At 36.7% G+C, this 15,231-nt stretch overlaps 1 protein-coding gene across 1 annotated transcript in view; it reads right to left on the reverse strand.

The window, feature by feature from the left end:
* LOC141911379 (uncharacterized) overlaps positions 1 to 15,231 on the reverse strand; it is a 93,877-nt gene that overhangs the window by 46,974 nt on the left and 31,672 nt on the right. Inside the window, exons 18-24 of the mRNA XM_074802378.1 lie at positions 14,849 to 15,017; positions 5,722 to 5,832; positions 4,985 to 5,196; positions 4,472 to 4,625; positions 2,383 to 2,496; positions 2,133 to 2,303; positions 1,900 to 1,989 (exon numbers count right to left, since the gene is read on the reverse strand). Coding sequence (XP_074658479.1) covers positions 1,900 to 1,989; positions 2,133 to 2,303; positions 2,383 to 2,496; positions 4,472 to 4,625; positions 4,985 to 5,196; positions 5,722 to 5,832; positions 14,849 to 15,017 — 1,021 coding nt within the window. The remainder of the gene's footprint in view (positions 1 to 1,899; positions 1,990 to 2,132; positions 2,304 to 2,382; positions 2,497 to 4,471; positions 4,626 to 4,984; positions 5,197 to 5,721; positions 5,833 to 14,848; positions 15,018 to 15,231) is intronic.

Below are 15,231 nucleotides of genomic sequence, written 5' to 3' on the forward strand. Positions count from 1 at the left end.
GTTCTATGAATTGAATTGTATTTGTATAGCTTGTGGCGCCACACTTCCAGTCGCATGCCGTGATCTAAAATAAAAAATAAAAATAAAAACCTCCCGCCCTACCCAAGCTTTTTGAAAAAAAAGGACGATAAACAACTAATTCTTTTTATTTGGCCTTATATCGGACAGATTTTCTGATGCCTTCTAGTTTCTTGTAGAAAAATTCCACAGTATTGAATAGTTGAAAAGCCATCACTTTTTAAATAAACATGTATCAAAAAGGACTTGATTTTGGTCAGTAATAACTTATTTTTTAACGAGAATGAAATCTTCGAAAAATTGATTTTTGGAATTTTGCCTCGACAAATTAATGTTCATAATTTTTATACATTCATAAGATGACATATAAAACAACTAAAACTATGAGTGACCCGGCAAAGTGAGAGCCTGGGTTTTTTATCGGAGGTTTTTCATAATCATACAGCCCAATTAGGAAAGAAGCTCCTAAGTCTAGTTGAGGCCAGTGCGGGTTATTGACGAAATAAAGTTTATCGACTGACATGGTTTTTAATAATTTCACGATAGGATTGCCTTTAGTTGGCAGGCAAGCTTACATCTTCACTCAGAATCGTTGTTACGCATGACCTGCGCCTTGGCGCGCATTATCTATAACTGATACATACAAGCAGTGAACACGAGAGTATCAGGCGATATTGCCTATGCGACTGTACACGCCTGTTTTCAATGCGAACGCTCATTACTTTGCCGTGAATAACAAACTAATACAAATAATCAGGCTCCAAAACGGATCGTTAATGCGAACATTAAATGAAATTACTTCAATTAATGATGATAAAACAATTATTCCAGTCGTGTAAATATCAGACTCATCTTAAAAAATTTGAAGCTATCAGCTGATCAGTATCATCAGTGAATCAGCCGTGTGTGGCGAACACAGAAGTAAATTTCCGCAATTTGAAACAAGAAGTTCGTCAGATATCTTGATGCAACGTTACCTGATGCACGGGATTTCAAAACTAGATGAATCATTGAACACATTGCACACAATAAATCGTTATATCATACGCCTTGAGTATCAGTATTCGCACTAGAAATGATGAATATGAACCTTTTCAAATTGTGCCGCCATTTTGTTTAGCGAAATAACGCGCACCTGCTGATCCACAAAATTAACATATTCAACGAATGCTATGACATCATGATGGAGTTCAAACCGGGTCAACACAAATTACATATAACCGAGATTTTGGGGGGTTTCGTCTTTGAAAGCCCATAACTACCGAACAAAGCATTGGATCTTTACGAGATGAAGTTCTTCCGATGCAAATAGCATTGAATTTTCACACGTGTTATTTTGGACAGTTTAAGATGCTGCATAGAAAACGTGCTCAAATAAATCGAATTTTTGACCTTTTTTTGGTTAATTTCTCAAAAGATATGAAACCCATGGCTTTCAACTTTTCGCACCATAAAGAAAATCAAATTACGAAATATATTTTTGCTTAATCCGCTCAATTCGCCCATTAGTAGTGAAATTACAGGCTACTGAAATTGCGTCTTGAGTGTGCTAAAAATAGCTTCGAGCGTAGTGTATTAAGCATACGAATGATTATCGATCGACCTGGACCCAGTTCCACAGTTGTGGGTTAGAGTTAACTCTGAGTTAAAGTTAGTTCATTTTCAATGATTTAACTCAGAGTTAAATCATAACTCGGAACTGTGGAACTGGACCCAGACTGTTGACATAGGCTTGCTAACACGAGCCAAAAATAGTGAGTGTGGGACCCGGGACCCAGCCATTGGCCTTTGACATGGTTGCTTTATCCAAGAAATACCTTGTTTTTTCTTCTGGACCCAAGCCTTCCAATTTTCCTTGATTTGCCCCTGATGAATACTTACCAGTTTCTCCTTTGACTCCATTTTTGCCATCCAATCCCAATCGTCCATCGGCTCCTGGTTTTCCAATGTCACCCATTTCACCTTTTCTGCCTGTAAAACATTTATATAACGCAAAAAACGTTGAACTCATTTCGAGTCAATTCTATCTGAAAACAATGGAATCAAGTCCTGATTTTTATATTATCTGAAAGGGCTTGAATTTCAAGCCGCAAAAGTTCATTGAAAAAACTTACCACTTAATCCGATCATTCCATTGGGTCCAATTTCACCAGGAATACCGGGACGGCCATTACTACCTCGGAGCCCACGAGCACCATCATTGCCAGAATCACCCTTTTGCCCTCTTACTCCCGGAAATCCAGCCAAACCTCGCTCTCCTCGTTCTCCTTTCTCTCCAGTCAAACCTGAAAACTTCCACATTTAAGAGCCAACAAATCTTTACCAAAATACAAATCATTTCATTAGCTAGTTGTTTGAGCTTACCTGATTTTCCATCTGCTCCATCACGACCAGGGAAACCATTCGGTCCTGGTCTGCCAGTACCTTGTTCTCCTTTTGGTCCTTGGATTCCTGGTAAGCCGCTTACCCCTGAATTACCTATAAAACAGTAATTGCATATCAACTGCTAATATGATCAAATAAAATGCCATCAAATGCATTTTGTATACTGTGTATGAAGTTTGTTGAAAATATATTTCTATAAATCAAACGATAAACAAGATTCACTGCCCCCATTTCCAATTTCACTGCCCTCCTCAAAAATTCACTGCTTTTCACAGCCGTGAGGGATTTTTTTTTCAATTCCCTGCTATTCATTAATTTTACAGCCCGCGACAAACCTTGTTTACCTAAAAGGCCCGGATTGTTAAATAATAACATGACTTTCATGTTTCAACATTTTTGTTTGTTGAGCCAATCAGTGCGCATTATAAAATATTTAGCCAAGGCATATACTGGCAGAGGTTTTCTTTAACAAACTTCACTGAGGTTCATACATGAACCAATCAAAATAGGCCAACTCAATCAATAATTTTTTTCACTTTTACAAGTGGAACTGGAGCCATTTCACCCGAACTTATCATGGTTTGCCCTACCCAACCAATGTTTGTTTGTTGATGGGCCTGTTAGATACAAATTCATTGACCACAGGTGCCTCAACATGTACATCATGAACATGTAGGACGTGTACATATTACATGATAAAAACCATTTGTAGTAAAAAGATAATTGTTATTTTTGCTAATTTTGAGATCTGCACAATGCCGCTCATTAATCGAGGTTATCAACTAAGGGCAAAATTTCTGTTGGAAGATTTAAAGGGAACGCTAATTGAAAATGATGATGATGAATGATTTAACAGCAGCTTAGTGAAATTTACTGTTTATTCCGTTTTCCCATTAATTCTTGTATTGTACCATCTACACAATCTGAAATCTTGTGTTCAATGCAGTGCTCTTTGGAAGAAGAGTTCATAGAGCACAGTTTAGGACATTCTGTCCGATAACAAAATTAATACAAACAAGGCAATTCGATACTACGTATCTATGTCCCCCGCGATAGCCAGTAGGGAATGAATGACCCCTGAAGACACTGATCTTTGGTATAGAAAAATGATGAGTGTATCCAGGGATAACCATACTATGAAGTATCATTTTCCTGCTATGAATGGTTATTAGGGTTTTCTGACTTTCGTCGAAAACCCTCTTGAAATTCTGTTGATTATTATTATTATATATTTTCCGCCGATTTCGTCAAATAAAATTCATCTTCATTCAGATTCGGCAACTGACAGCTTCGAAACGAAATGTATAAATTGATACTGTAATAACGGTCTCTCTGAACCAACAGATTGTCTGAATGTACTTTCCATCCTATTTGAAACTTAAAATTACTTATTAGGTTACTGTAAATAAAGAATTGAATTGAATTGTTAGACAACAAGCACCGGCGAAATAAAAGTTTGTGACGTCATTTAGTAAGTAAATAAAGGAGGGCTCCGAGAATTTCCAAATCGCGGGGGACTATACAGGGGTTAGACCATTCAACCAAAAAGAGGATTGCTCCGATAATATCCAAATCATCTCTTTTTATTTTTTCCATCGAATACCCGGTAATTAATTTTTCCTTTCGATCACATGCATCCAGAAAACCCGTTATCGCTGCTTTGCAGCTATATTTATTATATATTTTCCGCCGATTTCGTCAAATGAAATTCATCTTCATTCAGATTCATTTTTTTTCAATTCCCTGCTATTCATTAATTTTACAGCCCGCGACAAACCTTGTTTACCTAAAAGGCCCGGATTGTTAAATAATAACATGACTTTCATGTTTCAACATTTTTGTTTGTTGAGCCAATCAGTACGCATTATAAAATATTTAGCCAAGGCATATACTGGCAGAGGTTTTCTTTAACAAACTTCACAGAGGTTCATACATGAAGTATGTTCGAAGTTGTAAAACAACTTCGAACCAAAAACAGAAAATCCGTATTATAGACATTGACAAAGTGTCAGTTCCTGTCATCTCGCTATAACATGTATAGAAATATATTCTACACAATTATAGTTACCTTGAAGACCTTTTAATCCTTCTGGACCTCGAACACCTGGTATACCCGGAGATGGTCGTTCGCCCATTTCTCCTCGTTCACCCTTCTGCCCATCAGGACCCATATCACCTGGTAGTCCACGGGTGATGGCTGGACCAGGTCTACCGGATTCACCCTGAAATACACAATAACCTAGAAGCATTTTATTGAATTTAAACACTTGGCATGGTTCTTTTCACAATCCCCAGAAAAAAATGCATTGTCTTCACACAAAGCCCATTCTTGTTTATCCAACTACAAATTACAAATACAGTACAACGGTACAATATTCGATCACTCAAAATGATCATCAAAAGAATTCTGTATCTAAGGAAAACATGGCTAAACAATGAGATATGCCGGTTGATAAAAAGCCATAGGTTGTATTTCTTGCTGATTTCGCAGTGACTTAGGACGTTCAGTGGGATTTCTGGCATTAATTAAGGTACTGTACTTATGTCAGACAATGTTACACAGACTTCGCAGCTTGCATACCTTCATGCCTTTAAGTCCATCACGACCAGGACGACCAATCATTCCTCTTAAGCCAGTTCGACCCAGGATACCTCCTGGGCCACGATCCCCAATCATACCTCGTGGTCCCGGTCGACCATCTACACTGATTCCCTCATATCCTATTTCACCTTTTTGACCTTTGAATCCTGGTCGGCCTGGCAATCCAGCTGGGCCTATGTCACCGGGGTCACCTAAATTAAAAAATGTTTCAATGCAATATATCATAATCATTAATCATAGGTTTCATTGAAGATGTGCCTGGCTCAACAACTGAACCTGGTTCTAAATTTCACTCTTAAGCAGACCTGCCAACATTGAGTTTGACTATGTCTGAACAATTCTGAATTTTGCCAGTAACATATAAGAGTTTCTCAGTAATATCACCAGTTTGACAGATTACACAATGGTTCCAAAATGTCTGAGTGTACTTTTCAAATTAGCCCGCAACTAATTGGAGTTTCCCAGTAACATTTATTGGAGTTTCCCAGTAACAGCACTGGTATCCCTATCCAAGGTGGGTTAGTTGAATTTGAGAAAATCATGAATAGATTTGAATCTAATCTGAGAAGAAATCGAGCATTGATGTTATTTTATCCCAACTAAATCACTAGTGGAATCCTTGATACTGCTGAAGTATATCACTGAAGAGTTGTCATCTAAAGCTTAAAAATTCACTCAATCACAAACTATATGTAAATGGTAAAACTAAAGGCTACCTGGGCGTCCTCGAATTCCATCAGTGCCATCAATTCCCGGGAAACCGTCAGAGCCTTTGTCTCCCTTGACAACATTCCAGACTCGCAGCGGTGCTTCATCGCCTTTCTCACCTGTTGATAAGATATAGATATCAAGGTCACACAAATTTGTAACTCTCACATCAGTTTTTTTAAAGTATCTTTTACCAGTGAACTCAGTGATCATTAAAGATTAGATTGAAAAATTTTGGTTTTGGCTACAAGTTTTTCCCTACTTGGGGCCATTTTCTGCATTTTCACGAGCTGCTTTTCAGTAATTAACAGCATGAAGTTTTGTGGGTTTTTCTTCAACCAAATCACTGGTTTTGTCAATTCAGGATTCATTCGTTTTCCCCTTAGGTAAGAGTGCAGTTTACCTCACCATTCCGTCAGTGTAGGTAAAGATTAGGGTGATTGGTTAGGTAAAGGACATTACCATTACCGAGTTTACTTAATAGTCCATTGACTTTGTAAGAATTATTGACACTGAGTGAAATATAAATAAGGGGGACATAATACTACTAATCCTTTCCTGAGAGGTATGAAAAAAAGAAATTGGAGTCCAGGGACACCGTGCCACTTGGGAGGTAGCTTCAAATGCTCAATAATCTAACAATTCAATATTCAACAATCCCTGGTGACTGTATACTGAAATCAATGACCTTGAAAACTTACCACAATCATAGAAATACTAAGATATTCTACTATTCAACACCCCCTGGTGGCCATACAAAACCAAATGACTGTGAAACTCATAGAACACACAATTATAAAACATGTCATGAGCTACAATTTCGAAATTGATTGTTGTAACAAAATATGCCTAGGTACCAATATAATTTGGAAATACTAAGTTATTGTACTATTCAATGCCCTGGTGACCATATACAAAAACCAATGACCTTGAAACTCACCACAATCATAAAATAAGTCATGAGCTACAACTTAGCATTTGATTATGATTACAAAATATCGATAGGTGCCAATATAAATACACTGGTGGCAATATAAATATACTGGTGGCAAGAACAAAGAATTGGGTCATCCCAATACCACATGAGGAGATAGATGTATCCTATGCCTGTACTAATAAAATTCAAATATTAAGAGCCAGTGCTAAAAAAATTCAAATAAGTTAAACCCTGTTGATATTTTCCTCAAAAAACCTTTTCCACCTACAAAAGAGTACTGATAGCAATAAGATGGCAACCATTGCGTGATAATTGGCTGATCGAAAATACCTATCTGATTTATTAAGTCCAAAGTGGGCTGAAATTTATATCATTACAAAACAATTCTATTGGTTTTTCAAATCAATAGTTTGAGAAGTGCAAAAGAACTAATACATAACCCAAGGGCTGCCAACAAACCTAAATTCTTTAATCAAGTAACTATATTCAGGGATTGACACAGATAACCAGGGGACAGGTAGCCATTCTCAGAGACTGTCCCAGACAATCAGGGGATAGTAAGCCATTATCAGGTACTGAAACTGACATTCAGGGACAGTAAGCTGTAGTAGGCACTGTTCCTGGAAATCAGGATGATAAACCTTTTTCAGCGACTGTTTCTGACAAATAAGAGCCCGATTTCAAGAGCAGGTTTTTTACTTTTTATTCGAATTAGGTGATAATTTCGAATTAAAAATGCTTAATATGGATCAGTTAATTCAATGATTAAATCTGTTTCACAAACGCGAATTAATGAAAAAAAAGTTAAGTTGAATTATCTCTGAAGTTAATTCCAAATTAGCTTCGCACAATACATTAGTCCTATAACCTGAACAAAATTACAATTGAATTTGAATGTTATGTATTTTCTTTGAATTCAGGGTTAAATTTCCAGGTTAATTCAAATCAAAGTTATTTTGCGTTTGTTAAACGGGCATCGAAAATTAATAAGGTTGGCAACACTTTACTAAAACTAGCAATGAACTAATGCAAGTTTAGAGTTTATTTGCAATCTTACCTTGTTGACCTAAAGCGATAAAGAAGCGAAGCAAAATAATGAATAAATTGAGTAAGCAAATTAAAAGGCATATTTCGTATCCTGGCATTTACTAAAGCTATGAATACATTTTAGGCAAATGATATAAAAGCAGATGTTAAAATAAAGCTGTAAGATTATTTTTCATCAAGTTGAAACATTATTCATTTGATGTGATATCATTGACGTTAGCAGAAACACAAAGTAGACAACTGTAGATACGCTAGTAGCTTGTATATTGGAATGTAGGCAAGCTATGAAATGTAGGTACGCAGTACACCACAAAGTATAATGACATTTTCTCAACTAGGGGTCCAGGGACACCATGCCTACTTGGAAGTGGTTTCTAATGCTCAACAATCTAACAATTTCAATATTCAACGCCTCCATCCAATGACCTTGAAAAAAATTTCAATGACCTTGAAACTCTCCACAATTGTAGAACATGTCAGCAGCTACGATTTTGAAATTGATTGTTGTAACAAAATATGCCAAGTTACTATTATAAGTTATTCTACAATACAACACCCTGGTGGCCATATGCAAAGGCCAATGACTTTGAAACTAACCATAAACATAGAACATGTCATGAGCTACAACCTTTCAATTGATCATGGTAACAAAATATGCCTAGGTGCCAATATAATAAGGGAATACTATGTTATTGTATTGTTCAACGCCCCCTGGTGGCCATATACAAAAACCAATGGCCTTGAATCTCACCACAATTATAGACCATGTCATGAGCTAGAACTTTCCAATTGATAGTGGTGACAAAATATGCATAGGTACCAATATAATATGGAAATACTAAATCATTGAATTGTTCAACACTCCATGGTGGCCATATACAAAACCAATGACCTCCAAAACTCACCACAATCATAGAACATGTCAGCAGTTACGATTCTGTAATTGCGGAAACAAACTATGCCTACTTACCAATATAATATGGAAATACTAAGTTATTCTAGTATTCATGCCCATATGACCATATGCAAAGCCCAATGACCTCGAAACTATTTTAATTCATAGAACATGCTATGAGCTACAACTTTGCAATTGATCATGGTATCAAAATATGTCTAGGTACCGGTACCAATATAATTAGGAAATACTAAGCTATTCTACTTTTCAACACCCCTGGTGACTATATAGAATAACTAGTGACCTTGAAACCCACCACAATCATTGAACAATTCAATTCAATTCCAAATTTATTGCGTCCTTATAATTACAGAGATTACATGAGACAGACATGGCAATAAAATATACATACAAAGAGACACTGACCAATAACAGGAGAAAGAGCAAAAAAACAAACACATTTGAACAATACAAACAGGTGGTTACCAAGTTACTCACAATTGCGAAATTATAAACTACAAAAACAGAACAATAAGTCAAGCAGCAAAACATGTCATGAGCTGCAACTTTTCAATTGATTGTGGTAACAAAATATGCATAGGTACAAATATAATATAGAAATTCTAAGTTATTGCATTGTTCAATGCCCCCTGGTGGCCATATACAAAAACTTATGGCCTTGAAACCCACCACAATCAAAGAACACGTTATGAGCTACAACTTTGATTTTGGTAACAAAATATGCTTAGGTATCAATATAATGTGGAAATACATTTTTCCACCAACGAATGAGTACTGATGACACCAAGATGGCCGACAATTGCGTCATAATTGGCTGATCAAAAATACCTGTCTTGGGTATAAAAGACCTCTTTTCAAAGAAGACCTCTTTTCAAAGAATACCCATCACAAATTGCGATGAAAAATGGCAAAACATTAGGAAGTTACAGGACTCAGAATTCAGGCCAAAATTGACATTTTTGGGCACAAAAAAGGTCACAGCATTTTGAGTCCGATCAACCCAATTTTGTTCATGCGGATGGGCCCTCGGGGGATACAAATATATCTGAAAGATAAAGGTAATTGATATGCGTCTTTAAAATTTCCCTCGAAAACTTCAAAAATGTGTAAAAAGTGCTGAATTTGGCGAACAACAATGGCTGCAAGTCGGCCATCTTGAATCTGAGAGGGCTAGTTTTTGGGCTGAAGATATGTGTATACACCAAATATCAAGTCACTACCTTGAAGCGTCTTCAAAACTTCCCAAAATAACTGGATTCCGTCTACGGATGGACGAATGGACGAACAGAATGGACAGATGGAGGAGGACGAAAAGTGAACGCGATAGCCCGCTGGGACTAAAGTCCCAAGTGGGCTAAAAATGATGATGTCACTAGAAAGTCCAATTGTAAATTAGAAAAGGAGGTGGGAGTGAATGAGTATGAACGAGTCACATATGTTATCAGATGGTCGGCAATTCTATTCATGATCAGAATTTTCATACCGCCCACGGCTAACTGGGTCACAGCTGCAGCGAGTGTGTGATGGTAAAATCTCCCATCACACAGGTCCGTTTCCTAGACGTTAGGCCTGTGCCATCAAGTATGCTACACTAGGACATGCTGTACTGACAGTAGCATCAACCATGCGCATGCGCATGCGCAGTTGAGATTTTCGGCGTATCGCGGTCAACTTAAACGTTTTTCAGAGGAAAAAATCAGATGAAAATTGAATATTTTATGGCAAAAAAACCTCAGTTAGTAAGAAAACTTTGACATAAAATATACCTTGAAGAGACAACTGGCCACATATTAATTTAACATCATAAAATACGTTGAAATGCATTGCATTTCTTTACCTTCATCAATGTAGTGGCCACTAACCGGAACACTTATAAATGCATGATTGAAATATGAGAATTATTTCATTGAGGACTGCGCATATCCGGATATGTGTAGTCATGTTGCTATGATACATATATACAACAACGTGTCAATTGGTTATGCCTATCTAAGAAAAAAGTATACAATACCATCCTGCTATCAATAGGCCTACCCTCTTTTAGTCACAAAGTCAAGAATCAATGATTATAGATTAAAGATAATGTCAGCGTTTAAAAATTTTTTTTCAGTAACATGGCGGATGATGTTTGTCGCTTGTGTGGTTCATCTGCAGCCAATAATGACCGTAATCGATACAACAAAATGAAGTTCAGTTCACACGTTTCAATATTATTTGGCATTGATTTTCGCTGCGGACTCCACCGGTATACACCCAAATTTTATTTGCAATCTTTGCCAACAAAAATTACAACGTTGCCGTAAGACCAAAAATAAATCGAGAAATATTCCGAATAATGTCGTTTTAAAAACATGGAACGTCGAAACCCCTCCGCCAGATAACTTTCAGTACATTGCGTCGAAAAAGTGAATGTGAAAGTGAATGAAAAAACGTATTCATTCTATTCTGATAACTGCATACGAATGGTGGAATACAGCACTGAACACCGATTCTTTATCGATCAATTAGAAGTGACTGATTCTTTGCGTGATAAATTTGAAATCGAGGACAAATCGCTGAAATTTAAGAAACTTAAACTGTGCTGTGGTAACCCTGATATCGTTGATGTCGTAGCTGGTCGTGGTCTGAATGAGTTCTGAAATCAGAAGGGATTTGTGATAGCTACCCTTCAGACAACAAATTTAAGTAAAATTGTAAATAATATATCTGTCGATCGCTGTGATGCGTGTAAAACATTTCGTGGATGCCTCTTCACAATGCACACCGTTTGACATCTGCAACTTCATTGCGAACCTGTGTAAATAGTAAGGTATGATACAATTATTTGTCAAATGAGCAGCTTAAGATCTGTCTCCGTGAAACACAAGGTCAACGTCAACATTTTAAGAAAGTTGAAGAACGGCTAAAACAATATAATTTTGAAGCTGCAAATGTCGTCGTTACACCTGAACTATCAGTGTTGTTAACGAAATCGGTTGAGGAAAATATTGACCAATTCAATAACGACTTTCCGAGTGGATCTGTTCAAGAACTTCTTTGGCAACAACAGCGTCTCCAAAATTCAAAATCCACCAAACATATGCGATGGCATCCTTTGATAATTAAGTGGTGCATAGCTTTGCGACACAAATCGAAATCGGTGTACAACTTCATTCGAGACTCTGGATTTTTACAGCTATTCCACTCTAGTACTTTGTATACACGCTTTACAGATCCATGCTCAGGATTTAATAGTGAATTCATTGAACATGCCTTAAATGACATGAATTTTGAGGCAATGCCAGATTTTCAAAAAAATGTGTTTGCTATATGATGAAATGAAAATTAAATCGGAACTGATCTATTCCAAAAAAACTTTTGTCAAATGGGAGACATCAATAACGCAATTGAGAAATTTAATCGATCATTGGAAAACAATGAGAAAGATCTAGCGACCCACGTGTGTATTTTTATGGCTCGGGGATTGTTTTCTAACATGAAACTTCTGCTTGGATATGACAAGTCTCGGAGAATTTATTTTATAATGTGACGTGCCGCACTTGATCAAAACTAGCCGCAACAACCTCAACAATTCAACAGAAAATCACAGGATTTAATGGTAGGTCTTAATAGATCTAATTGTGTCTTGTTGATTTATTTAATGTACCTAATGGTGAATTTTTGTATATTTCAGTTCCGTGGTTAAATGGACTCAATTGCTACGATTAGTTGAAGCAGAAGTTGGAATTAATAGGCAGGCTCCACGGCTGAATCGTCTGAGAAAATTTCGACAGTTGATTGATTCTTTGCATACAGGTGATGAACAAATTTTTCGATTGCCTGAATGTTTCGACAGCTTATGAGAGCATAAGAAGGAGGAATCCAGATTTAAAGGAATATCGCAGTGAATCAGACGGACGATTAAAGGTACATTTAAAGTTATTTCATTTGGAATGTATTGTTTCACATATAATTGTATTATAATTGAATATTCTTGTGATTCTAGTGGCTTCTCAAAGAATTCATACCATTCCTGGACGAGTGGGAAGGAGAAAAAGACCTGTATGAAGGTTTGATGAAGGCTCAAAACGCAAGAAAATGTTTGGGTTGGGAAACAATTGAAGGCTTCCGGATAACTGGTGTGTTTCTTCTCCTTATATCGATAGAAAACCTTTATATGTGATCAGCATTATATTGACAAAAATTTGATTTTATATATTTTCAGTGTTTTCTTTTACTGAGTTGACAGTCGAGTTACTAAATATCAATGGAGTCGAATATTTCCTCAGTGAGAAGCTCAGCCTAGAGGAGCACTTCTCAAAATGAAGAAGTTGTGGAGGAAACAGTGACATCCCCAATGCTGCCGCTTTTGGCCACAATGAACTAATGAGCAGGAAATTGTGCTAAGGCATCATCAAAAGGCAATTTCGTCGGTCGATTCAGGAGAGACGACGACATAGACATTGAATCGGTTGTGCCTCTTAAAAGAAAAAAACGTATTTAAAAGTATAAAAGTGAATTTATTTGTATGTAAGCAGTACAAATGTGAAAGTGAATACACAGGTACACAGAAGATCAGTTCTTGTTAGCAAATACGATCCAGTATGTCGATCCAGTGTGTTATTACTCGTCTTAGCAAATTGTGACTCAGATTTTTGTCACTGACAAAACGTGTCAATGTCTTCCAAGATTTTTTAATGGTTACACTCAGTTCAATTTGATGAAGCAGCTTTTCTTTGATATTTAATCCCTTCAATGAGTGTACATCATTTATTTGGAGATGAGGGCAAACAATATTCTCTGAACGAATATAGAATGAATCACATTTAAAACTAAGTTTGCATAAATTTTCGCCAATTTTCCGTGAGTGCTATACGCAAATAGTCGGTTTTCCTCAACGATTTGGAGTGATTTGTGTAATAACGTGCTGAAATTAAAGAAAAAAACCATTTTATTGTTATATCCTATCATGTATATTACATTTCATCAACTAAAGTTTGTATTAAATTAATGTTTGTAAATATTATTGTAAATAATATAAAATGTTAGCCTATCCTTAAGCTTTATTTGAATATATGAATAATAATCACTTCAAGTGAACTCACGCATAATATTTCTTATCCTTCTGGAAACTCTCATCGTCGATTCGCGGCGATTCCACGTCTACATAAATAAAAAGTATTTGCTTAAAATAGTGACTTTTATGTTGTTTTTCTGAAAGGATTAAAACAGACTACTTTCAGCCCTCTTCAATATAAGGCTTTTCATGCTCAGTTAGGAAGCGGTATAACCTACCTTTATTGTCATTGGCAGAAGATAGGTTGAATTGTTCTTTGCAATGATTTGTTTCTATCATTTGAAGCTCTATGAGATCAAATTCTGTGTCAGAAATTTCTGCATCGCTAGAATAGCCTGCCGCCATTTTGTATAATAACAACCGGTAACTATCAACATACGGAAATTACCGAGTGTTGACTGAGAGTACCGAGTAAACATAAACTCGCACATATCGTATTATGTAATAAGCTCCGCCAAGTACGGTGTCATCGCTGATACGATCAAAGACAGCTGACTCGTTCATACTCCATTCACTCCCACCTCCCTGATTAGAACAAGCCATAGGTGACAACAGTTCTCGGGCTTAGGCTCTAACTCCTTAATTACCATGCGTTAGTTCCCATTGCATTTTAGTTCCACCGCTAGGAGGAGCACTAGGCCCATTCTTTGCACTGCACAACTAGGCCCTCACAAGGCTGGAAATTATTTGCCATATGACAGGCACCATGTTTTTGGGCGATATCATTCCAGTGCCTGCCAAATTAGGAAAAGCCCTAAAGCTTGGAATAATGTGATGTCAATCGCTTTGTTTTAGGTAAAAATTGAAGTCACAGAATATAAATATTTGCATTCTCTATTGTAACAAACAGGATATTAAATTAAGACTTTAACACCACAAAAGACTGAGCCAATGCAGTGCATGAAAGGCTGTTAAAATGTTTTTAAATCCATTTTTCACACACCCACGCACGCACCTACACACGCAGTTGGTACGAACGGTCTCTCTACATAAAATGCATACAATACAAGATTGAAGAACCCACAATACATGCAACGTTGAAGAACAATAAAATATATCGTTGAAAATTGTGGGTAACCACAGGTGAGTTAGCATTTAGCCGCTTTAGATCTAGGCAGACTTATAAAATCTTACAGCAATATGCCAAGACAGAGCAATTTTTGTATTTTGTGCGCCTACCTTTTGGACCAGCTGTTCCTGGAATTCCCATCAGTCCCATCTCTCCAATTTCACCTTTTTGACCTTTTGGTCCAACAGTGTCGTTACCGCGATCTCCCTTCTCACCCGGAATGCCATTGCGACCGAGACGCCCATTGAATCCATCCAATCCTAACATACCGGGATCACCCTGTTTATAGATAATCAGCACGTTAGTGCACAAATTGACTTTGCCTCATCGAATGTTCATAAAAACTATTAACTATTAAACCATTAAAACTATTGAAATATTTCTAAATAATCATATTTATTTCATCACGTAAATCATCCCTTTAGAAAGATTTATTGCTAAATTCAGTGAGTATCTATTTGTTATGTAAGTTTTAATTTTGACTCAATGACTT

This window comes from Tubulanus polymorphus, chromosome 9 (genome assembly GCF_964204645.1).
Source record: "Tubulanus polymorphus chromosome 9, tnTubPoly1.2, whole genome shotgun sequence".
In the NCBI taxonomy this organism is placed as follows: Eukaryota; Metazoa; Nemertea; class Palaeonemertea; order Tubulaniformes; family Tubulanidae; genus Tubulanus; species Tubulanus polymorphus.